Genomic DNA, 26,482 nt, shown 5'->3' on the forward strand with positions numbered 1-26,482 from the left:
GACACCGAACCATATACTGTAAGGAGATAATAGGACAGGTGACCAAAAACTTGGTCAAAGAGGCAGGTTTTAATGAGCGTCTTAAAGGAGGAGAGAGAGGTAGAGAGATTCAGCGAGGGAATTCCAGAGCTTTGGGCTTTGGCAGCTGAAGGCACGGCCACCAATGGTGGAGCGATTAAAATCGGGGGATGTTCAAGAGGCCAGAATTGGAGGAGCGCAGATATCTCGGAGGGTTGTAGGGCTGGAGGAGATTACAGAGATAGGGAGGGGTGAGGCTATGGAGAGATTTCAAAACAAGGATGAAAATTTTAAAATCTGTAATTAAACAAAAGCATAATGTTGGTGGGACAATAAGCCTGATCGTTCTTGGTTTGTAACTGCAACTAACCAGAGAGGTTTATTCCCCCGCCTCCATAAAATTCAGCTCACTCAAATCACTGCTGCCCGTACTCGATCTCGCTCACCAGTCATACCCTGTGCTCGCTGACCTACACTTGCTCGCAGTCCCTCAACATCTCCAATTTAAAATATCCACCAAGTTTAAATCCCTTCATGCCCTCACCTCTCCCTATCCCCATAATTTCCTCTGGGGCTATAACCCCACCCGGAACTCTCAGTTTACTGGGACTATGGCCTCTTTTGTACCCCGCTCCCTTTGCCTCACCATTGGCTGCCATGCCTTCAGCTGTCTGGGCTTTACACTCGGGAATCCCCTCCTTAAACCTCTCCTTCTAAGTCCCTCCTTAAAAGCCGTCTCATTGATTAAGCTTTTGGTCACCCTTCCTAATATCTCCTTCCTAGCTTCACTGTCTATTTTTGCCTGATTACAAATATAAACAGAAAATTCTGGAAACACTCAGCAGGTCAGGCAGCGTCTGTGGAGAGAGAAACAGAGTTAACGGTGCAGGCTGATGAACTTTCGGTCACCGGTCTGAAACGTTAACTCTGTTTCTCTCTCCACAGATGCTGCCTAACCTGCTGAGTATTTCCAGCATTTTCTGTTTACAATTCAGATTTCCAACATCCGCACTATTTTGCCTTTGTCTGATTACACCTCTGTGAAGCAAGTTGGGACATTTTTCTACATTAAAGGCACTATATAAATGCACAGTATTGCTGTTGCTAATCAATTCGTTGATGCATGTGACCTCGCTAAATGATGACTTTAAAGAAAAAGTAATTAATCTTTCAATGAAGCCATTATTGATTTTGTCGACCAGGGTACTGTAACGAAACCTGTTCACATTGAGTCATGTGGGGTAAAGTTTCAATCAGCAGGCACAAATCTATCAATGTAAAACAGAGACTAAACATACCTAGAACTGAGCATCCGGTGCATAATACGGACCGAAATTGCAGCAAGGCGCGCTCATCAGTTCATTTTCAGATAAATACTGTTGGATAAATCTTAAGTGAAGTATAGACAACAGCAACAACTTTGCATTTATATAGCACCTTTAATGTAGAACATCCCAAGGTGCTTCATAGAGCTCTTATCGGTAATAAATGGAGGCCGAGCCAAATAAGATGATGTTAAGAGTTTGGTCAATGACGTGGGTTTTCAGGAGCATGTGCTGGAGAAGCAGAGGGATCCTCTTGTAATAAAGGCCAACATACCATTTGCTTTCTTAATTGCTTGCTGTACCTGCAGGTTAACTTTCAGTGATTCGTGTACAAGGACATCCAGGTCCCTCTGAATACCAACATTTCCCAATCTCTCAAAAATACTCTGCTTTTCTATTTTTCCTACCAAAGTGGATAACTTCACATTTCTCCACGTTATATTCCATTTGCCATGCTCTTGCCCACTCACTTAGCCTGTCTATATCCTCTTGAAGCCTCTTTGCATCCTCCTCACAACTTACATTCCCACCCAGCTTTGTATCATCAGCAAACTTGGATATATTACATTTGGTCCCCTCATCCAAGTCATTGATGTAGATTGTAAATAGCTGAGGCCCAAGCACTGATCCTTGGTGGTACCCCATTAGTTACAGCCTGCCAACCCGAAAATAACCCGTTTATTCCTACTCTCTGTTTTCTGTCCGTTAACCAATCCTCAATCCATGCTAGTATATTACCCCAATCCCATGAGCCCTAATTTTGTTTAATAACCTCTTGTGTGGCATCTTATCGAATGCCTTCTGAAAATCCAAATACACCACATCCACTGGTTCCCCCTTATCCATTCTGCTAGTTACAACCTGAAAAAACTCCAACAGATTTGTCAAACATTATTTCTCTAACATGATTTCCCTTTCATAAATCCGTGTTGACTCTGCCCAATCCTATTATTATTTTCTAAGTGCCTTGTTACCACGTCCTTAATAATAGATTCTAGCATTTTCCCTACTACTGATGTCAGGCTAGCCTGAGGGAAAGTTATGCATGATACGCCATACATACACAAGATAACTAGGAGGTATGGATATCTATCCATCAACATGTCTATTCCACCCTGGCCTATTAACCTCCATAGACAGTATGTTCCCTCCTCCATACTTTAGCGCCAGGATGTCATGAATCAGCATGTCCCTCGGAGTAATAGATTATTTTGAGGCACTTTTATATAGACTAGCTGATCTCCTAGGGCACTGCTCAAAGGCTAAATGAAAAATTGAATTGTCTCTCTCCCTGTAATTTACAGTTTTCTCTGCCACTTTCTTGCTCTGTAATTCTTTTAGAATCCATGCCTCCATCTTCTGTTTGTGTTCTATTCTTATTCTTTATCTGAATGGCTCTTGCACATATTCTCACGGTGGTGCCTGTATCTTTGTCCTCATGTCCGACTCTCTTTATCAATCACTCATTCTCTAAGTCTCCCCTTCCCTCTTCTCTATTGTGTGTGTCTATATCTAACTCTCACAGATCCTTTACTGCAGTCTACAAGTTTTATATTTTATCTTTGTTAAAGACCCAGCAAAAATGGCAGCCAACCAGGACCGGGCAAGAACCCTGTGAGAGAGCAATCAGGCCATTAGGACTGGAGGTCAGCAGATGGTGTGGAGTGGCCAGAAGTGGAAGGTGACAGGGGGTTTGAAATGGGGCCTGGCAGCAATTGGGGTGGAGAGACAGAAGTCTCAAGTTTGATGGCATCTGGAGGAGGGGAAGCTGGGGTGTGGCCACAGTGGAGGGGGGAGGCTACTTTGCTGTCTGTGGATATCTTCTCTGTCTCACTAGGGAAAATGCTTGTAGACTAGGCTTATACAGGTAGACTACCCTTTATCCGAACTTCCGAAAACCGAAACCCTCTAAAAACCGAAGGTTTTTTCGTTCAGCGTAAGTCGTGCGCACGACATGACCAGAGTGGCGCACGACTTACGCTGAGCAGGGCAGAGGGTCACTGAGTTCCCTCCTGGGTAGGAGATTGCAGGCCGAGCCAGGCAGTGTGAAGGAGGTATACCGGGAGAGTGAACCCAACAATACAGCGGCCCGTCCGATAGCTGCAGCGGCCTGTCCGATATTCTTTTCTCCCCCCACCCCCCGACCCCCACCCTTTCGGATAAGGGATAGTGTATCCTTTATCCGCACTTCCGAAAACCGAAATCCTCTGAAAACCGAAAGTGTTTTCGTTCAGCGTAAGTCGTGCGCACGACCCCGACCCCCGCGCCGACCCCACCCCCGACCCCCCGCCGACCCCGACCCCCGACCCCGACAAATTTCCCAGTCTTATAAATTACCTTCCGAAATCCGAAATTTTCCGAAAACCGAAACACGGCTGGTCCCGAGGTTTTCGGATAAAGGATAGTCTACCTGTATTCCCTCGAATATAGAAGATTAAGGGGCGATCAAATGGAGGTGTTTAAGATGATCAACGGAGTTGATCGGGTAGATAGAGAGAAACTATTTCCTCTGGTGGGGAGTCCCGAACAAGGGGGCATAGCCTTAAAATTAGAGCTAGGCCATTCAGGGGTGCTGTCAGGAAACACATCTTCACACAAAGGGTAGTGGAAATCTGGAAAACTCTCCCCAAAAAGCTGTTGATGCTGGGGGGGTCAATTGAAAATTATCAAATTGAGATTGGTAGATTTTTGTTAGGCAAGGGTATTGAGGGTTACAGAACCAAGGTGGGTAAGATGGAGTTAAGATACAGAGCATCTAAGATCTAACTGAATGGCGGAATAGGCTCGAGGGGCTAAATGGCCCAGTAGCAGGAATCATGACTGTTTTCCCCCCTCTCCCCGCCCAAGGGTGCTAATACCCGTTGTTCCTTGGTCTGTTGCCTGAGTGATGATGCCCCAGACACCAACCGTGCCTGAATTCAACCAACAGATTGCTGTGAAAAGCCAATAAGAGACTAGTCATGTCTAAAATCAATATCTTTGCGTTTAACGTCAGCATCAGGAGTGAGGGACAGAAACAGTAATGAATTAAAAATTACCATGAACTTTTAGTATTAAAAAAAAACACCAATCGGGCACACACATTTCCGCTCTCAGATTTGTGCAAAGTTAATCTGGTTATATATTCATAAATTCTATCATTCAGTTGAAATACCCCAGGTGGCACCTTCTATGCTCCCCAACAAAAAAAAAGCTTAAACAAAAGTAATTAAAAAAAAGGACTTGCATTTATATAGCACCTTTCTCAACCTCAGGACGTCCCAAAGTGCTTAACAGCCAATTAAGTACTTTTGAAGTGTAGGCACTGTTGTAATGTAGGAAAAGCAGCAGCTTACATCAAGCTCCCACAAACGACGACGTGATAATGGCCAGATAATTTTATTATGTTGATTGAAGGATAAATATTGGCCAGGACACCGGGGATAACTCCCCTCCCTCTTCTTCGAAATAGTGCCATGGAATCTTTTACGTCCACCTGAGAGAGCAGACGGTTTAATGTCTTATCCGAAAGACGGCATCTCCAACAGTGCAGCACCTCAATACTGTGCTGGAATGTCAGCCTAGATTTTTGTGCACAAGTCTCTAGAGTGGGACTTGAACCCACAACCTTCTGACTCAGAGGCGAGAGTGCTGCCCACTGAGCCACAGCTGACACTGTAATGTGGCATCACAAAAAAACGTAGCCATATCCAGCAGGATTGAGACGGCGTTGCACTGTTGATTCATGTTCAAGACTTACATGGCAACTGTAGTGTATGTAACCGTCTACCTTTAAGAGACTATTGTGTGTAACCGTTCACCTTTAAGAGAACTATTTTAGGTGTGGCACTACTTGTTTGGCTTCTGTATACGGTAATACCGACGGTGACCACACCGGTATATAAGTGCTGTGGCATGATTTATAGGGCAGATTCGCCCTGACCTTCGAATAGTAAAGTCCTGTTTGTTTGTTACTCCTGAAGTCTGTGTCGTTATTAACTGCACAACCCACAGACTTTACAGTGGCGACGAGTCCGATCGTACCCTGCGGCAAGACTACCAAAGCAACTAAAGAGCGTCGAAGAGAGGCAACCGCCCTCGTCGTTCTGCTGGGAGAAAACACGAGGCTGCAGCAATAGGAAGGAGGAAGACTTTAGCAACAAAAGCTTCCATCAGCAACAGGCACTGACTGTCCCTTCTGCCACGGTGCGGAGTGAGCCGATCAGCAGGAAGCAAGGCGGCCACGGAGACTGTGAGTAAGGGAAAGTGTAAAGAATATCCGGAGGATAAGGGCTGTGCACTCGGCCACGGTCGAGGGGGAAAGGAGCCGGACGGAAAGTCGGGTCCAACGGCGTCGTGAGACAGCCAGACCGTGATCGGCGGGAAAGCCGGGCAGCGACCGAAGCCACGAAGCGCTGAGACCGGGAGCGTAGGCGCGGGAAGAGAGAAACTCAGCAGCAGCCGGGGAGGGAAGCACCGGACTGCGAGAGGGCTGGGAGGCGAATGGGAACCGAGCGTGCGGGAGAAACAGAGCCGACCAAGGGAGACTGCGCGAGAGCCAGTCCAGCGGCTGAACTGTTCTCCGCCAACGGGAGTACCCAGCGCCGGTAGAGCCGAGCGGGCGGGAGAGAGAGAGACAGAGCCGAGCAAGGGGAGAGAGACTGCGCGAGAGCCAGTCCAGCAGCTGAACTGTTCTCCGTCAACAGGGTGTACCCAGAGCCGGTAGAGCCGTGCGAGTGGGAGAGAGAGAGAGAGCCGAGTAAGGGGAACTGTGCGAGAGCCAGCCCAGCGGCTGAACCTGTCCGCTGTGGGGAAAGCGTACCCCTCCCACCAGGGAAGAAACGCGGGAAGCCACCATTAGGCGGAGAAGACGACAGACGCGGGAAACCGCCATTGAAGGGGCGGGGAGAGAAGGAAAGAGCGGGAAACCGCCATTTTTGCGGGAAAAGCCGCCATCTTAGAAAAAAAAAGAAATAATAATTTAAAGAAATACTTGTGTTGTTCCCAAAGAGAGGAAGATGCCTAAGCGTGGTAACATCAACGATTTTAATTCCGAGGTAGAAGACTGGGCCACGTACGTGGAACGCATTGAGATCTATTGTGAGGCCAATAAAATAGAAGATGACAAAGCTATAACCTTGCTGAACTCAATGGGCGCAAAGACATACGGGCTCTTGAAGCATCTACTAGCACCAGCTAAACCGGCGGATCAGACTTTCGATGATATTGTGGCTGTCCTGAAGGACCACTTGAACCCTACACCGTTGATGTTGGCTGAACGATTCAAATTCTATGCGAGAACGCAACGGAAAGACGAAAGCAACGCAGAATACTTGGTCAAACTGCGTAGACTAGCGAAATACTGCCAGTTTTGAGGGAATCTGACAGAGGCATTGCGAGACAAGTTCGTGTGCGGGTTGGCAAAGGAAGGAACGCAAAAGCGACTACTCGAAGAGAACGACCTTACACTTGACAGGGCTGTCCTTATTGCAGCATCGCACGAAGCCGCAGCGAAGGGAACTGCGGAAATGCAGCTAAAGACAGCAGCACTAAGTGTGGATCAAATTACCTAGACAACAACAAAATGCTATCGTTGTGGGAAGACAACACACGACCAGAACCAATGCTGGTTTAAGAACCAGGAATGTAGGAAATGTGGCAAACTGGGTCACATAGCTAAGGTATGCCAGTCAGGGAAGAAGACCAACAACCAAAGGACCAACAACCAAAGGAAGCCATCACAGGAAAGGTACAACAAGGTACACAAGGTGGCTGAGAAGAGTTCAGACGAACAGAATTCAGACTCCGACCCAAACGGCCAGGAGCTGGGTAGTCTGAGAATTCACAATGTGAGTAAGGAAGCTGACCTACAAACTATCTGGGTCATGTTGAAAATAGCTGGAATGCAAGTGAAAATGGAGTTGGACACTGGATCAGCTCTATCAGTCAGAAATCGAAGGGATTACCACCGGCTATTCTCACATATACCCTTAAGAGATACCAAGTTCGTATTGCAGACATACACGGGGCATAAAGTATACCCCATGGGAAAGATAAGAGTCAAAGTGAGAGATAGGGGTAAAGAACACCCAAGAATGAACTTATACGTACTACATGAGGGAGGACCACCACTTCTAGGACGGGAGTGGATCAAGAAAATAGACAGGGAATGGCACTATCTAAAAGCCATAATGAGTGAGGACTCGGTGCAGACAAGCAGCTCAGATTCTGAAACGGATGACGATAAGACCAACCCAAATACGAAAGACAAGGCTGAAATGGACTTGCCGACGAAGGTTGGAAAAACGAAGGCATGCATAAAGGCTTATGCTCCAGAGAAGAACAAAGTTTCAGAACAGAACTCCACCGAACAACGACAACAATTAGAACAATTGAGTTACCGTCTCGTACAAGAGATGAAAACAATGAAAAAGTTCTATGACACCGAATGGGAGAATCTGGAAAGACAACAGAAGCAGCTAGCTCAAGCAGAGAGCAACCATAGAGCCATCGTGACCAATTACCGATCACATCTCCCTTATGATGTTCAGGAGTTAGAATATTTGCATGATCTAGAGATACAGCGTAAAGGCAAACCACGCTACACTGAGGATTTTGTTCTGCAATTGGAGACGGAGCTAGTGCAGGCAAGGTTAAGAGAAGCTGAATCGCAGTGTGCACTTAAAGAGATGCAGAAAAAAATCTTGGACATAGAAAAGAGAAACGCTTCTTTACCTGATGAGAATAATGTGGCCATGTTGCAAGAGGAGCTTATAGGGGCGAAACTGAAAGAAGCTAAGCAAAGGATGTTGGAACTTGAAACACAGAACCAAATCAGCAGTAACCAGCTATGTCGAGCAGAGAAGGAGTGCGATGTTCTACAGGAGAAGGTGCAATATCTCTCAGCCCAGAATAAGGGACTACTCACTCAGTTAAATGAAAGTAAAGGGAAAATGGCTGAGATAGACTGCAAGAATAAAGAAGATTTGATGGCAGTGAGACTTCGAGAGGCAGATAGCATAGCAGCCTTGGCTGAACTCCAACAGAAAATTGCGAAAGAAGCAAATGAAGAGGAATCTTCAGGAAGCCAGGATTTTATTCCAGTTCTTCTCTACGACTCCTTACAAGCAGAGTGTGAGAAGTTGAAAGAACAGTATGAACAGGCCCAGGCTACAATTCTGGAGGGGGTTAACTCGGCAACCTCCGAAAAGCTAGTTTCAGTAGAAGCATATGAGCAACTAAAGGTTGAACATGAGCAAGTCCAAAGGCTGCAGGAAATTCTTGATGAGCTCAAGGCCAAGACAGGCTCATCGGTAGAAGTTCCATCCATAGAGGAGAAATTAGAGGTGAAAGACATGGCAGAACATGAAAGGCAAGATGTCCAAGAACTCAGAAGATTATTGAAGGAAACCCAAGACAAATATGAGGCGGCAATGACCGAGGTTCAACAACTTGAAGAACAGATTCAACTGGGAATCCTTTCAGCGGAAGAAAAGGAAACTGTAAGAAACACAGAGACTGTAAGACATGAGCTAGAGAGCATCATGACACAAGAGCTAGATAGCATCATGGCACAACTTCTCCGAGCGCTGAAAGCCAAAGTCCAAGAGGAAAAGGTGAAAGCATTGGAGGAAAAGGTGGATGAAATGGAGAAGACTCTGATTCACAGTGTTCCCACGGAAGAGTTAACGGTCAGCCAACTCCTTCATATGTTGAGGGACAAGACTCTGCAATGGGAACAATCTGAACACGAGCTTCAATCTTCAGAGGGAAGGAGTTCGGAGCTCTCAAAAGTTACGGATATAGCTGAGGGTGCAACACGGATTTTACTGGGATGCCAAAAGTACGCTGAATCACGTCAATGGGAACAACAGACTGTTGAAACAGATGCTCCAGTAGAAGGATTGAATAGCCCGATCAATCAATCTCCGATGGAAGGGGAAGTATTGAAGTCATTAGTGAAGGATTTGCAGGAAACCCAGGAAGAGTGGGATGAATATGAACGCATAAAGAAGTCTCTTCAGGAAAGATGTCTAGGGAGGGAACAACAGTCGGCTAACGTCCAGTTGGGTAAGGAAGAAGTAGCAGGCCCTCTCGCTAGACTAGCTCAGGATGACACCGAATATTACCATGACCTGTTGAGTGACACGGAATATTACGAGGACTTGGTCTGCCCAGCTTGTGATGAAAACTCCCAAAGTGCAGAAATCAGGATGAAGCACTTAAAGTCTAAAGAACATAGGGAGATGGTGGCGCTACAGCTGGCAGCTGATAAGGGAGTCCCGAGAGTCTCCAAGAAGCAAAAAAGGAAAAGACGAAGCCGAAGATGATAACCATCTAAATCATTATTACTTCTAATGGGAAAGTAGGGAAAAATTACGAAGGCAGTCCAGCTGTTCGTAAAAGTCAGCACTGCTGGTTCAGCAGGACGGAAGTTCAAGCTGTTACGTCAAGGGAAAGACTATTGGATGAGTCACGCTAGCAATGTGAACCGGCTACACCACAGAGATGTTGTTCGGACCGAGTCAAGACCAGAGACTGAATCTGTGAACTGTTCCCACAGAGACTGAACCTGTGAACTGTTTTCCGCAGAGACTATATCTGTAAATTGTTTTACATGAAGTTGAATATATGTTATGTTTAATGGGGAATACGTATGTTGTAAGCTAAAAAGGGAGGATTGTAGTGTATGTAACCGTCTACCTTTAAGAGACTATTGTATGTAACAGTTCACCTTTAAGAGAACTATTTTAGGTGTGGCACTACTTGTTTGGCTTCTGTATACGGTAATACCGACGGTGACCACACCGGTATATAAGTGCTGTGGCATGATTTATAGGGCAGATTCGCCCTGACCCTCGAATAGTAAAGTCCTGTTTGTTTGTTACTCCTGAAGTCTGTGTCGTTATTAACTGCACAACCCACAGACTTTACAGCAACCAAAAAAGAGCTAAATCTACTGGCAAACATTAGAGAATCATAGAATAGTGCAGCACAGAAGGAGCCCATTCGGCCCATCGAGTCTGCACCGACTCTTTCGAAGAGCAATCCAGTTAGTCCCACTCCCCCCGCTCTTTCCCCATATCCTTGCAATTTTTTCTCCTTCATGTATTTATCCAATTCCCTTTTGAAGGCTGTTATTGAATCTATTTCCACCACCCTATCAGGCAGAGCATTCCAAATCCTAACCACTCGTTGCGTAAAAAAGTTTTTCCTCATGTCACCTCTGTTTTTTTTGCCAATCACCTTAAGTCCTCCCCCTCTGGTTAAAGAAAGAATTCACCCGTATTTAAAATAAACAGTAAATGTCAATACTGTGCAGCCTTACTACACACAATAGGTCAAGCTACGAAACAAAAGTGGAGCCTGTAAACAGATTGACAAAACAAGAGAGCTGACTCTAATAACAGTGTCCAAGGCATGGCACACGATGCAGACTTCTGTGCAAGTGGAGTTCGTTGTGGCTTCCTCACAAACACCATGCACCGTGGAGAAAAAACAATCTGGAACACGGCCAATTTTCCCCATCAATAAGGAAGACGCCCCATTATGCCTCCCTGCGACAAGGCGAATTCTGGGTAGGATGATATAATGGAGCGCCACCTCAGGCACTTCCCAAGTGCTTCACAGCCAATGAAGTACTTTTGGAATGTAGTCACTGCTGTGATATAGGGAACCAAAAGTAACTACACAAATAGCTTCACGTACGAGCAAAACCATGGATATTTAGACACAGATACGGAGCCAAATTCAGCTGCTGTGAAGGTCATCCTAGCCAGAAAGTACAGTCGGAGGGAGATGGATGAAGAAAAGGTAAATGCTCCAGGTGGGTCTCCTCTATAGCAGAGCAGTACGTAAATCTCATCCACTCCACAAACACTTGCTAAAGGTTAGTAAAGAGTTGCCCTTATCAATAGTCATAATCCCACATACTGTACACAGAATTCCTTTGTAAAATGCTGTTCATTTATCAGCAGGTAGTGCTATAGTAACTATTACGCTGGCTAATAACCTCCAGCAAATGGCACAACAATGTGCCCTCGGAAAACTTCTAACAAGGAGCAGAAACAGGAATTTTAGGTTCTCGTTTTAACAAAACATGAATAGTATAGGTTGTATATAAATTAACAGTCATCATAACCAATATATATGCCATAAGACTTCGACATGCTGGCTCCCACAGCTGTCTGCTCATTGTCACTCTTTCATTCAGATCTTATACACAGGTTGAGTATATTCAAGACAGCGATCGATAGATTTTTGGACACTAAGGGACTCAAGGGATATGGGGATAGGGCGGGAGGGTGGAATTGAGGTAAAAGATCAGTCGTAATCTTATTGGTTGGTGGAGCAGGCTCGAAGGGCCGAATGGCCTACTCCTGCTCCTATTTCTTATGTTCTTATAAGTGCCCCAGTTTTAGTCTTTCACCTGGCCTTTGAACCCGTTTGCATGTCTGCATTGAGATGGACTCCCAAGGATGCGTACTATCATGTGATCTCCAGTTCTACGGTCAGCAAAAGGATTACTTCGAGAAAGGCTGAGATTAAACCCCCTCAACCGTGGGAGAGGAATGGGCAGTGCTGAAACTGCATGGCTTAAGTTGATAAAGTAACAGAGCTGCCTCAACAGCTCCATGAATTCTGGAAGATGTTACAACAACAACTTGCATTTATATAGCACCTTTAACATAGTAAAATGTCCCAAGGCGCTTCACAGGAGCAATTATCAAACAAAATTTGACACCGAGCCACATAAGGCCGTATTAGGGCAGGTGACCAATAGCTCGATCAAAGAGGTAGGTTTTAAGGAGCGTCTTAAAGGAGGAGAGGTAGAGAGGGAATTCCAGAGCTTAGGGCCTCGGCAGCTGAAGGCACGGCCGCCAATGATGGAGTGGTTAAATCAGGGATGCGCAGGAGGCCATGTTGAAGTCTTGTGGCATATAACTATTAATTTATATAGTTAATTTATTCAAGAGTAACCAAACCCCTCAACTATAATCTCTTGCTATGTCCATTATCCGACATAACCAACTCCCTACAAATCAAACCCAAACCAACTCGCCAATTCCGATCCCAAAAGAAGCATGTAGAATGCCTCAGATTTTCAGGTGTAAAAGATTGAAGCGGCGTTATTACTCACTGTTGTGTTTAAATACTCGGATGGTGGATCCCGACAGACGAGCACCAAGAATCAGAGAAGTGTGGTTCAGCTCATCACTCAGAATAAGGCAGCCCTGCACAGGAGAGATATGGAGAGCATGTAACATTCAGGGAGCTTACACTTAACTAACTGCTTCACTTCAGTGCACCAAGAGCAATTTAAAAAAATGCACAGATTTCAGATTTGAAAATAGATGTGCTCCCCCAGGTATTTTCATTGTTTACCATGTTCATTAAGCAGAATTAGTAATGCATGCCAAATCCTTTGAACATTCATGAGTGACAAATTCAAGATCGAGTTGGTCTTCATAAGCTAAATAAACTTAATCCTCATGGGTTCCTCTGCATACAAATGTCATATTTTGTAAACTTTGATCCTTCAGGGATTATTAAGTGCACAGGATATGGGGACTAACATGCTGCCTTTGAGGGCTAATTTTAATGCAGTTCAGGTTGATGGGATGATAGTCTTCTTTCTCTACTTTAATTAGGTAAACATTGGCAATCTCACATCGAGAGACCATGAAATTGGCTCATGTGGGAACAAATGAATTAGGGGCCGCTTTCTGGTGTCACTCGGAAGGGGATTGATACTGCCTCAACCTCATTTCTCATAAGACACTTAACATCTAGCAGAGAGAAGTCCTTGTACACGAATCACAGAAAGTTAACATGCAGGTACAGCAAGCAATTAGGAAAGCAAATGGCATGTTAGCCTTTATTACAAAGGGATTGAAGCATAAGAGTAAAGAAGCCTTACTACAATTATATAGGGCCTTGAGCACTGTGTACAGTTTTGGTCTCCTAACCTAAGGAAGGATATAGTTGCCATAGAGGGAATGCAACGAAGGTTCACAAGACTGATTCCTGGGATGAGGGGATTGTCCTATGAGGAGAGAGAGAGTAGACTAGGCCTATTTTCCCTAGAGTTTAGAAGAATGAGAGGCGATCTCATTGAAACATATAAAATTCTTACAGGGTGTTGTGTCGGTACCTTTCTACCTCAACACAATTTAGGACTCAGAACTCAGAGATTCAAACGTGAAGTGCTTTATTGGAAGGAAAGGAAGTTCTGGAAAGTTCCAAACAAAGAGAGCTAAAACTTAACAGAGAACACCCAACCATTTATCTCCTGTGACAGCGCCACCACAGGTGGGAGGAGAACACACAATAGAACACACAATACATAACATTTCCTCCCCTCTTAAATGGAAGGTCCACATTATTCCTCAACAGGTAAGTTACTTTCAATGCACTCAACAAACCTAGGGTAGAGGTAGACTGCCTCAAACCCTGACTTTACCCTGGGGTTTATTCTGCCCCAGTCTTGTGGGTAAGTCACTAAGCCTACAGATCCAAGCGTCTTGGAGGCCGCCGCTCTGACAGGATACTGGTGGTCATCGCTGGCTTCCACAGCAGTAGGCATTGACACAGGCCTGGATGGAGAAGGTGCCTGTGTCAGTTGAAAGTCAGGAGTTTGCACAGGTGGAACAGTCTCTTTGACTTCCTGTGTTGGAGAAGAGCACTGTGGCAAAGGATGCTGGTTTGCGGTATCATCTGGAAACAGTTCAGGCCAACCAGCCGTTGGAGCCTCTGTGGCTGTCTCTGCTCCTAGCAACAGTTGATCTGTGTCTCTTCTCCAGACGATGTCCTCAGCAGTCTCAACCGTGTAAGACACAGGGCCCGTCTGCGCGATCACCGTAGCAGGAACCCATTTCGGTCCAGTGTGACCTTTGGCGGCGCCTTATGCAGGCCAGTAACGTCAATCACATGCCCCAGGTACTCAACTGAAGACTGAAAGAATTCACATTTGTCCTTACGAACTCGGAGTCCGTACTCTTTCAGTCGTTGTCGTGTCGCATCCAAGTTCAGAAGATGATCCTCCTCATTTGTCCCAGTGACAAGGATGTCGTCCAGGTAGCACTGGACTCCTGGCAGTCCACTCAAAATCTGATCCATTGCCCTTTGGAATAGAGCAGGGGCCGACGTAATTCCAAATGGAAGGCGGCAGTACCTGTATAGCCCCTTGTGTGTCACAATTGTCAGCAGCTCCTTTGATTTGTCATCGACATGCATTTGTCGATAAGCCTGGCATAAGTCTATTTTGCTGAACTTTTGCCCTCTGGCCAGGCCCGTAAAAAGATCAATGAGGGGAAGAGGGTACTGTTCCACAGACAGCACCGGGTTAATAGTCACTTTAAAATCCCCGCAGATTCGAACAGATCCATCCTTTTTCAGGACAGGAACAATGGGTGTGGCCCATTTGCTCACGCACACAGGCTCCAGGACTCCATTCTCGACTAAGGCCTCCAAGTTAGCCTCAACTTTTGTCCTAATTGCATAGGGTACAGGTCGGGCTTTGTGAAACTTCGGCTTGCTGTCAGGTTTAATGTCCAGTCTCACGCTGATCTTTTTCATGCTCCCAAGTTCCCCATTGAAGAGTTCTGCATGTTTGTTTAACACTGCAGTCAGACCTGACTCCCCTTTTGACATCATGCGGACTGCAGGCCAGTCCAGCGTGATTTTCTCTAGCCACGCACGTCCCAGTAGCGATGGGTAATTTCCCTTTACCACATATAGTGGCAGTTTTGCAGTCTGTCTGTTCAATTTAACTGTCACCTCAATGACGCCTCTCATGGCCACAGGTTCGCTGGTATACGTCTTTAGCACAATGTTTGTTGGCTGAAGGGTAAGATGCTTTAGCATTTTGTTGTAGACATTGTCTGAAACAAGGGACACAGCCGCGCCTGTGTCCACCTCCATCCGCACTGATTGTCCCTCCACCAGTGGTGACACCCAGTAGCCATTTGAACCACCTGCAACCGTCAGTATGTGCACCTCTTCCTCCTCAGAGGTGTCGCTCCCCTCTGTTTTGCTTGTTCCATCATACTGCACTGAATGAACACTCTTTTTCCTCTCTTGTCCAAATACAGACATTTTGATTCCATGCTTCCCAGCTCTGTCTGTTCTTTTTTTTACCTCTACAGGCGCGTTCAATGTGACCCTTTTTGCCACAATTTCGGCATTCCAGCTCCGTACACCAGCAGTCATTAGCGTGATGGCCCGTTTTCCCACAACGGTAACATGTGCCGTTCCGCGCACCTTTAGGCTCAGACGACACCTTGTGAACTCTCCCTGTTGAACTCAACTGGTGAGCCTCCTTTTCCGCCATCTCCATGGAGACACTAACTTCAATGGCCTTTTCAAGAGTAAGGTTGTCCTCAGTAAGAAGGCGTTTCTGTGTGGCTGCATTTTGCAGACCACACACAAGTCTGTCTCTAATGGTGTCATTCAGCACCTCCTTGAACTGGCAGTGTTCCGACAACCTTTTTAAAGCAGCAATAAACATAGTCACTGATTCCCCCTCCTCTTGATTCCGTTTGTGAAATCTAAATCTCTCAGCAATAACCAGAGGTTTTGGTGAAAAATGTGCTCCAAGAATTTCCACTAGTTGCTTATATGTTTTAGTTCCTGGCTTATCTGGCTGCACGAGGCTGCGAAGTAAATTGAAAGTCTTCGGCCCGATTACACTCAAAAAGGTAGGCACGACCTTTTCATTTGCCACCGCATTCGCCAATACAAAATAGTCAAAACGCTCCGTGTATGCGCGCCATTGCTCCACATTTTCATCAAAATCACCGATGTTTCCTAATATAGTAGCCATCTCACGTTTCAAATTAAATTTTCTGTTTACTCACTGCACCCGTAATGTACGCAGATTCATCCGCTCCTCGTTGCCACTTGTTGTGTCGGTACCTTTCTGCCTCGACACAATTTAGGACTCAGAACTCAGAGATTCAAACATGAAGTGCTTTATTGGAAGGAAAGGAAGTTCTGGAAAGTTCTGAACAAAGAGAGCTAAAACTTAACAGAGAACACCCAACCATTTATCTCCTGTGACAGTGCCACCACAGGTGGGAGAGGAGAACACACAATAGAACACACAATACATAACACAGGGCTTGACGGGGTAGATACAGGGAGGATGTTTCCCCTGGCTGGGGAGTCTGGAACCGGGGTCACAGCCTCAGAATGAGGGGTCGGCCATTTAGGACTGAGATGAGGAGAAATTTCTTCACTCAGAGGGTGGTGAATCTTTGGAATTCTCTACCCCAGAGGGCTGTGGATGCTGAGTCGTTGAATATATTCAAGACAGAAATCGATAGATTTTTGGATATTAAGTAATCAAGGGATGGGGAGATCGGGCTGAAAAGTGGAGTTGAGGTACATGAGCAACCATGACCTTGTTGAATGGCAGAACAGGCTCGACGGGCCGAATGGCCTACTCCTGCTCCTATTGAAAAGCCGGTGAGCCGGTTGCGCGGGAGGTCTTGAGAGCTACGTGGCTTAAAGGCAACATCACTCCACTCTCTTCCTCACAGAGAAGCCAGTTGGATTATCTGCATGTCACCTTCATCACAATACCATTTCAGGGGTGCAAGGATGAGTTTTCACGTGAACGGCATCATTGTATTGCAGAAAAACAATACAATGTTTCAATAAAGGTCCCTTTCAATTAAAAAAAATCCATGCACAAAAAGTTTGCTTCAGACGGATTAGACAATGGTGCTCATTTTGTTTCTGTAAACTTGAGGTCAACCAAAACTCTGCTGCCCGTATCCTAACTCACACCAAGTCCCATTCACCCATCACCACAGTGTTCACTGACCTACATTGGCTCCTGGTTAAGCAACGTCTCGATTTTAAAATTCTCATTCTTGCTTTCAAATCCCTCCATAGCCTCGCCCCTCCCTATCTCTAATCTCCTCGAACCCCACAACACTCCGAGATCTCTGCGCTCCTCTAATTCCGGCCTCTTGAGCATCCCCGATTTTAATCGCTCCACAATTGGCAGCCGTGCAGTCAGCTGCCAAGGGCGTAAGCTCTGGAATTCCCTCCCTAAACCTTTCTACCTCTCTCTCTTGCTTTAAGACGCTCCTTAAAACCTACTTCTTTGACCAAGCTATTCGTCATCTGCCCTCATATCTCCATAGGCGGCTCGGTGTGTCAAATTTTGTTTTATAGCGCCTTGGGACATTTAACTATGTTAAAGGCGCTATATAAATGCAAGTTGTTGTTTAGCCCCCTTCCTTCGTTATTTTCAATTTTATTTTTTTCTCTTCCTCAATGGTTTTCTTTCCATACAGGCTTCATGTTTCATGCTCTTTTGTGTGTCTTAAATCGCTCTATACCAAATTCTCTGACATCATGCCCACCCAAATCATTGAGGCATTAAAATGGGTGCAGTGGTCATGTGCTGGACCAGGAACTCGGGGGCCATGAGTGCAAATCCCACCATGGAGATTTATGAACTTGAGTTCAATAAACCTGGTCATTTGTGAAATGGAATCAGGATAGAAAATGGTCATTGAAATTGTCGGATTGTACTAAAAATCCAACTGGTTCTCTAATGCCCTTCAGGCAAGGGAACCTGCCGTCCTTACCTGGTCTGGCCTACATGTGACATGGGATTTTACATCTGGTTTAGTCACGGTGCAGTGGGGAGATGTATATCCTTTTTGCCTGACTAAAGATGCACCTGTAATCTCAGTGCCTGGTTTGCACAGATTGAATCACCCATTTACCACTTGTTTATTGGCTGCAGTTCAGAACATCTATAAGGAGACCTGTTGGTATATACAGCATCTGCGCCCCTCCCCACTCCAATGCCAGTGTAACTGGTACATTGTACTGGTACACTAATCAGTGCTAATATAGATAAAGACAGGAATACTGGATGTGTGTGCAGTATAAATACCAGCACAGACTGGTTGGGCCGAATGGCCTGTTTCTGTGCTGTATATTCTATGCAATATCGTGAAACAGATGTACTGATTCTCCTTTTCCAGCTAATGATTCACCCATCCGAGAGAAAGATTGTGTTTAGCGCTGGAGACAGCATCATAACAGAAAGGCGATATGTCAGGTAGAATCTTGGTGTCCAACAAATGCTCTCCATATGTCAGTGGAAGGAGCAACGATTACTCAGGAGAGACAAGGCAGTAGCCGTCTCACTTGTGGACTTCAGAGCCCTCACGTTTTTATAACTTCCGCGCATCGGACACATCTTGTTGCGCGCGAGACTCGTCTTTGTTGCATTTCCCCAGATGAGGGCAGGCAATCTGTTCCCAGGCCTCACCCAGCGCTGCTCTGAAACTGACTTCAGGAGGAGATTCTCCTTCACTCTCTGGGTGGCATTCAGGACCACTGATTACTTTCATTGTCTCCCAGTCATTCCTTTTGTTATTGCTAGCAAGGCCTAGAAACAGGTCAGCTGCCGATCCCCTCTGTGTCTGATGGGTACCACAGATAGGGGGCGGGGCTAAAGGGTGGGAGAAAGTAAGTGTAAGAGTGAGTGAGTGAGTGAGTGAGTGAGTGAGTGTGTGTGTGTGTGTGTCTCTCTCGGATTTGCAAAGAAATAGGAACAGGAGCCCTTCGAACCTGCTCCGCCATTCAATAAAATCATAGCTGAACTTCGACCTCAACTCCACTTTCCCGCCCTTTCCCCCATGTCCCTTGATTTCCACAGTGCCCAAAAATCTATCGATCTCAGCCTTGAATATACTCCTCTACTGAGCATCCCCAGCCCTCTGGGGCAGAGAATTCCAAAGATTCACAACCCTCAGAGACGTGCAAAGAAATTCCATTGAAGCGGATTTGATCCAGTCAGTTACAGGCTGCTTTGACAGATACTCACCTTGCCAACCAGAGCTGGGATATTCATAGAGTTGGTGGCAAACCCCATCCCGAATGTCATTGCTGCTTCTACTCCCAAAAACTGGGCGACCAAATCTTCTAGCTGAATGTGCTTGTCAAGGTTACCTGCAAAACAAATCAGGGGGAGGTGATTGAATAATATATGTAAGATGTACCAGAGCACAATTTCCTCACTCTAGCTACATAACATAGCTGTGCAAAGTGTGAACCACTTCTGCAGCATGAGGTTTGTATCCAAGAGATTATAAGCTGCCTGTACCAATGGAATGGATATAAGCACCGAGTACGTGGAACTTCATAGACAAAGGTTTTGCGGCACGCAAAGATGCAGCACTACACCATGATCTTTGAGGGGGAATAGGATAGAGGAAAAACAAATATTTATCCAATATCTATCCCTCAATCAACATCACAAAAACAGATCATCTGGTCATCATCACATTGCTGTTTGTGGGAGTTTGCTGTGCGCAAATTGGCTGCCATGTTTCCTACACTGCAACAGTGACAACATTTCATTGGCAGTAAAGTGCTTTGGGACGTCCAGAAGTCATGAAAGGCACTATATAAATGCAACTCTTTCTTTTAAAGGTCAATCTCTCCGCCGCTCTTTCCTCCTTTAAGACCCTCCTTAAAACCTACCTCTTTGACCAAGCTTTTGGTCACCTGTCCGAATGTCTCCTTATGTGGCTCAGTGTCAAACTTTGATTGATAACGTGTCTGTGAAGCTCCTTGGGATGCATTACTAGGTTAAAGGTGCTAGATAAATGCAAGTTGTTGTTGTACCACTATGTTGAACTCCAGTACCCCATCAAGTAACCGTATTTCATATTTCAGCCCAGATAGCAAGACCCAGATTTTCTGATATGCCGCAGTTTAACTGGGAACAAATGGAAGTGTGCTAGTTCCATACAACTTTCCGAGGTCAGTCCATTAGCAGAACTATGCATAGTTCCAAGTGTGAATTTGAACCTATGCAGGGAGCACACTTAATGGTGAGAATTGCATACAAGTGAAATTTAATGGGATGGGGACAATTAAATGGTGCGTTACAAAACAGGTGAAAAAAAATTCTCAAAGGCTTTGGAAAGACTCAGAAGACATCTCAACCCATCAGCGGCCTTCGCAAAGTTTGAAGTGGAAGGGGACGAAGGAAAAGTGCCAGCATGAGACTGCAGGCAAATGATCGGGCAGCCCACCACCCAACCCTGTGTTTGATGGCTGCTGAACATAGGAACAGGAGGAGGCCATTCAGCCCCTCAAGCCTGTTCCACCATTCAATTAGATCACAGCTGATCTGTATCTTAACTCCATTTACCCACCTCGGTTCCATAACTCTTTAATACCCTTGCCTAACAAAAATCTATCAATCTCAGTTTTGAAATTTTCTATTGACCCCCAGCCTCAATAGCTTTTTGGGGAGAGTGTTCCAGGTTTTCACTACCCTTTGTGTGAAGAAGTGCTTCCTGACATCACCTCTGAACGGCCTAGCTCTAATTTTAAGGTCATGCCCCCTTGTTCAGGACTCTCATTCACCAGAGAAAATAGGTTAGGTAGAGAGAAACTATCTAATCCTTTAAATATCTCGATTAGATCACCTCTTAATGTTCTATATTCACGGGAATACAAGCCTAGTCTATGTAACATGTCCTCGTAATTTAACCCTTTTAGCCCTGGGATCATTCTGGTGATGGAGGCTGTGCAGCCTCCAAGGCCAATATATCCTTCCTGAGGTGTGGTGCCCAGAAGTGGAGATAGCGCTGCCCAATATGGCTGCCTCTCCAAGTCACTTCACAGCACCATCCCCAGAGGTCAGCACGTCTGCAAGGAGGTGGATCCACGTTTCATGCTGCAGCTGACCATTACTGCAACTGGACGGGTCGGCCCTGGACCGCATGGGATCTTTGCAGCATGACACAGCCCTACATCTGGCTCTCTAGGATCATCAGCATAGGCTGCTAGTTCCTCACAGTTGTTGCCAGGTAGGCATGCCAGGGCCTGCAGAGAATTTTGGCAGCGTGTTGGCAGGTGTGACCAATTAGGACACTTGCTGCTGATGACCCCTGACATTCCTTCGTTCACGCAATCCCACTGAAACTATTAAACACGGTGATTGAGCGGTTTCCAAGGACACGGCCAACGTTACGGTTAGTCAGGCATTTATTAGCTGTACCATCGAGTCCGTTGTCCCAGCTGACTTCAGGAACAGGAACCTCTACATGCTCTAGTCTGTGAAAGTGAGGTGTGTTCACCTCTGTCTGCAGACCCCCCAGCTCGACCTCTCCGCCATCGCCGTGCTGAAAAACTGCTTGCCCCACATGCAGTCATGGACAGGCCGTAATTTCCTCCAGTTAAACACTGGGAAGACCAAAGCCTTCGTCTTCGTCTCTTGACATAAAATCTGCACCCTCGCCACCAATTCCATCCCCCTCCTCAGCCAATGTCTCGGGTTGAATCAGACTGTGTGCAACCTCAACGTCCTATTGGACTACGAGCTAAGCTTCTGACCTCACATCCCCTCCATCACGAAGACTGCCTTCTACCGCCTCCATAACATCGCCCGCCTCTGCCTCAGCTCATCTGCTTCTGAAACTCTCATCCATGCCTTTGTCACCTCCCGATGCCACTATTCCAGCGCTCTCTTGGTGTGCACACCATTCTCCATGCTCTGTAAAGTTCAGCTCATCCAAAACCCATATCCCATCCCACACCTAGTCCTGCTCACTCATCACTGCTGTCCTTGCTGACCTACATCGATTGGCTTCTGGTCCTCCAATTTAATATTCTCATCCTCATGTTTAACTCTCTTCATGGCCTTGCCCCGCATTATCTCTATAACCTCCTCCAGCTCTACAACCCATCTAGAACTCTCTAGTCTGTGTCTTGGGCCTCTTGTCCATCGCTTCCTCCCTTCGCCCCACTACGGACGGTTACATAAGAACATAAGAAATAGGAGCAGGAGTAGGCCAATCGGCCCCTCGAGCCTGCTCCGCCATTCAATAAGATCATGGCTGATCTGATCCTAACCGCCAATCCACTATCACAGAACCATCTCCATCCACAGAGCCAGGTTATTTAGGCTCTGTGCTCAGAAATTCATCCCTAAACCCCTCCCCCTTCCCCCTCCTCCTTGAAGACCCTAAAAACCCACAGCTTTGACCAAGCTTTTGGGTACCCCTCCCAATATCTCCTTTGCCTCGGCATCCACTTTTATCTGTTACACGTGTGTGAAGCGCCTTGGGATGCTTTTCTACATTGCAGGCGCTATATAAATGCAAGTTGTTGTAGTTGGTAATAATCTGCCATTGGAGCAACAGGCCTAAACTATGGTTGAGATGATTATAATCAGACATACAAAAACAGGGCTGGCTGACTGAACCATTAAGCACAGTGTTAAGGGTGAAGGCAACAACCTGAATCTATTGGGAAAATGCTAGGAAGTGAGTGTGTGTGTGTGTGTGTGTGTGTGTGTGTGTGTGTGTGTGTGTGTGTGTGTGTGTGTGTGAGAAAGAGAGCGAGGGAGGGGGAGCGTGTGAATGAAAGAGTGAGAGAGTGAGAATGTGCGAGTAGAGAGTGAGAATGTGAGAGTGAGAATGAGAGTGAGAGTGAGAGACACACACACAGTGTGAGAGCGAGAGTGAGTGAGAGCGAGCGAGCGAGCGAGAGAGAAAAAAAGAGAGACTACCATTATACTTTTCTGCCATTTGTGTAGTGTTACATGTCGCTATATGAGTTCAGTCAGTTATAACCAGGCGAGCTACAAGAAATCATCATCATGCTGTGCCCTATCACAGTTGCCCATCAACACTGAATGGAACAGCAATGTTGTTTATAAGAATGTCAAATGCAGCTTCAAAAAAAAATTATAAAAAATGTTTAGATTAGCGATAAACTCAATCCTTTCTAGTAAACACTAAGGAAGTAAAATAGAAACATGTTGATCCTGTAGCTGATCCATTAGTACTGCCTCTGGTGTAATGGTATGTTCTACACAAATGGTGAACTACAAAACCGAGTGAGAGCAAGTTTGATGTAGCTAGGTTCATTCCTTCTTCCATTCCTCCCCAGTACTTTTTATATGCCAGGAGACAGCAGTAAACTTCTCTGCTTTTAGGGACACCTTACTCAGGTGCAGCTCTCTTCTCAATGCTTGCAAGACACTACATCTGAATTTCAGTCTCTAGTCTCTCCTACTAACCAAGCCTGCAACAATCAACAACAACTTGTATTTATATAGCGCTCTTTAACGTAGTAAAACATCCCAAGGCGCTTCACAGGAATGTAATCAAACAAAATTTGACACCGAGCCACATGAGGGGATGTTAGGACACGTGACCAGAAGCTTGGTCAAAGAGGTAGGTTTTAAGGAGCGTCTTAAAGGAGGAGAGAGGTAGAGAGGTGGAGAGGTTTAGGGAGGGAATTCCAGAGCTTAGGGCCTCGGCAGCTGAAGGCACGGCCGCCAATGGTGGAGCGATTAAAATCGGAGATGCTCAAAAGGCCAGAATTGGTACCTGACGTGGTACAAAACCCTCAGAACATACTTAAAAAAAAAAGCCCTGTCTCCTTAAAAAATGTTAAAAAAAGATTATTCTGATCACAAACAGCATAAACGGTCCCGAATCTTTTATTTAATATGATACTGCTATGAAAATGACGCAGTTTTCTCTTCACGTTCTTCACCCTCCATGCAACAAAAAATATTTGCATCTCATTTTCTTTTTGATTAGGAAGCCAGCTCAACCTTTAAATGAAAGGGTGAGAGTAAAATAAATATAATCCTACCTGGTGCTTTTATAGCTTATGTGGTTAATTGCTGTGGGATTTTGCGCCATTTAAGTGTCAGCTACCCTACAGTCGTTTATCTCAAGAAAAAAGTAATTGTTGAATTTACTCCAACTGAAAGCATGTGGTGCAGCAGCAGCTCACCACTGCATACCAATTTGGGAATCAATTAGTAACAGCAAGTTCCGGCTGGAGGAAAGTTTTCGACAGCATTCCATGCTTCTGAAGGACATCAATTAGAAGCTGGTTGGGGGGTCGAGGACTAGGGGGCATAGCCTAAAAGTTAGAGCCAGGCCTTTCAGGAGTGAAGTTAGGAAACACTTCTACATGCAAAGGGTGGTAGAAGTTTGGAACTCTCCTGCAAACGGCAATTGGTGCTAGATCAGTTGTTAATTTTAAATCCGAGTGTGATCGGATGGCACCAGCGGCGGCGGGACAAAAGGCAGAGAGCGGAGGAACAGCGCTGACCAAAAATACCAAGGTGTAACGTCACGGGACAGCAGGTAAGTGATTGGTTGGTGCGTATTAAAGTTTTTTTTCTCTAAACTAAAACAGTGGTTTATACTACGAGCGGGAAACTATAACATACTGTAGTAAATTTATCACTTAACTAGTTAAACTAAGAGGTATGGCAGGGCAGCTCAGTCCCGTGATTTGCACATCCTGTGCCATGTGGGAAGTCCTGGCCGCTTCCTGCAGCCTGGACGACCACATGTGCAGGACGTGTCGCCAACTGCGGGTTTCGGAGCTTGAGCGGCAGCTGGAGTCACTACAGTGCATCCGCGAGGCTGAGAAATACTTGGAAAGCACGTTTCTAGAAGTGGTCACCCCGCAGCCTCAGAATGTGCAGGCAGAGAGGGAATGGGTGACCACCAGATAGAGGAGGACCAGGCAGGTAGGGCAGGAATCCCCAGAGTGCATCTCACTCGCTAACCGGTTCACAGTTCTGGAAATTGGTGGGGGTGATGGTTCCTCTGGGGAGAGCAGCCAGAGCCAAGGCCACGGCAGCACAGGTGGCTCAGCAAGAGTGGAAAAGCAATAGTGGTACGGGATTCATTAGTTAGGGGAACAGATAGGCTTTTCTGTAGACGCAGGCATGACTCCAGGATGGTATTTTGCCTCCCTAGTGCCAGGGTCAAGGATGTCAATGAGCAGCTGCAGGACACTCTGAGGAAGGGGGGGGGGGGGGGGGGGGGGGGGGAGGGTGAACAGCCAGAGATCGTCCATATCGGTACCAATGACATAGGCAGAAAGAGGGATGAGGTCCTGCAGGCAGACTATAGGGAGCTAGGACAGAGATTAAAAAGCAGGACCTCAAAGGTAGTAATCTCCGGATTACTCCCAGTGCCATGTGCTAGTGAGTACAGGAATAGGAGGATAGAACAGATGAATGTGTGGCTGGAGAGATGGTGCAGGAGGGAGGGATTTAGATTCCTGAGGCATTGGGACTGTTTCTGGGGAAGGTGGGACCTGTACAAGCCGGACGGGTTAGACCTCAACAGAGCCAGGACCAATATTCTCGCGGGGAGGTTTTCTAGTGCTGTTGGGGAGGGTTTAAACTAGCTTGGCAGGGGGATGGCCACCAGCATATAGGAATAGAAAGGAAGAATAAGGTGCATAACAGAGTGAGTGTGTTGGATAGTACTAGAGAAGAAAGTTGTACTGTAGGCAGTAGTAGTACAGGTAGACTATCCTTTATCCGAAAACCTCGGGACCAGCCGTGTTTCGGTTTTCGGAGAATTTCGGATTTCGGAAGGTGGGTCGGCGGGGGGGGGGGGGGGGGGGGGGGGGGAGGGGGGTCGGCGGGGGGCCGTGCGCACGACTTACGCTGACGCGCAGCGTATGTCGTGCGCATGACCCCCCGCCGGCCCCCCCGCCGGCCCCGACCCCCGCGCCAACCCCCCACCGGCCCCCGCCAACTTACGGTCGGGGTCGGCGGGGGTCGGGGCGTCGTGCGCACGACTTACGCTGACGCTCAGCGTAAGTCGGCGGGGGTCGGTGGGGGTCCGGGCCGGCGGGGGTCCGCGGGGGGGGTCGTGCGCACGACTTACGCTGAACGAAAAAACCTTCGGTTTTTAGAGGGTTTCGGTTTTCGGAAGTTCGGATAAAGGGTAGTCTACCTGTACCATATTAGATAGGAGACTAGGAAAGACTACGAAAAATTCAAAAATGGGTTTAGAATGCATGTACGTAAATGCACAAACTGTGGTGAATAAGGTTGGTGAGCTACAAGCACAATTAGCCATGTGGCAATATGATGATGTGGCAATAACGGAAACATGGCTTAAAAAATGGTGAGGACTGGGCACTTAGGCCTAGAAATTCAGTTGTTTGCGCCAGCCGCTAGCGCCTTAGGAGGAGATGTGGGGCGCTAGGCGGCTAGCGGCCGGGCGCTTCGCGATCTGTGCCTCTCCCCAACTTCAGTAAAGATTTAGCGGCGGCGCAAAGCCTTTGCGCGCGCTCAGCTGCGCGCGCAGATCTGACGTAATTTCATTGTGCAATGT

At 46.4% G+C, this 26,482-nt stretch overlaps 1 protein-coding gene across 1 annotated transcript in view; it reads right to left on the bottom strand.

The window, feature by feature from the left end:
- sptlc3 (serine palmitoyltransferase, long chain base subunit 3) overlaps positions 1-26,482 on the bottom strand; it is a 180,802-nt gene that overhangs the window by 57,791 nt on the left and 96,529 nt on the right. Inside the window, exons 5-6 of the mRNA XM_085981668.1 lie at positions 19,180-19,304; positions 12,463-12,556 (exon numbers count right to left, since the gene is read on the bottom strand). Of these exons, the coding sequence (XP_085837794.1) occupies positions 12,463-12,556; positions 19,180-19,304 (219 nt within the window). The remainder of the gene's footprint in view (positions 1-12,462; positions 12,557-19,179; positions 19,305-26,482) is intronic.

This window comes from Somniosus microcephalus, chromosome 3 (genome assembly GCF_052327205.1).
Source record: "Somniosus microcephalus isolate GS21.2 chromosome 3, FLI_Smic_1.0, whole genome shotgun sequence".
In the NCBI taxonomy this organism is placed as follows: domain Eukaryota; kingdom Metazoa; phylum Chordata; class Chondrichthyes; order Squaliformes; family Somniosidae; genus Somniosus; species Somniosus microcephalus.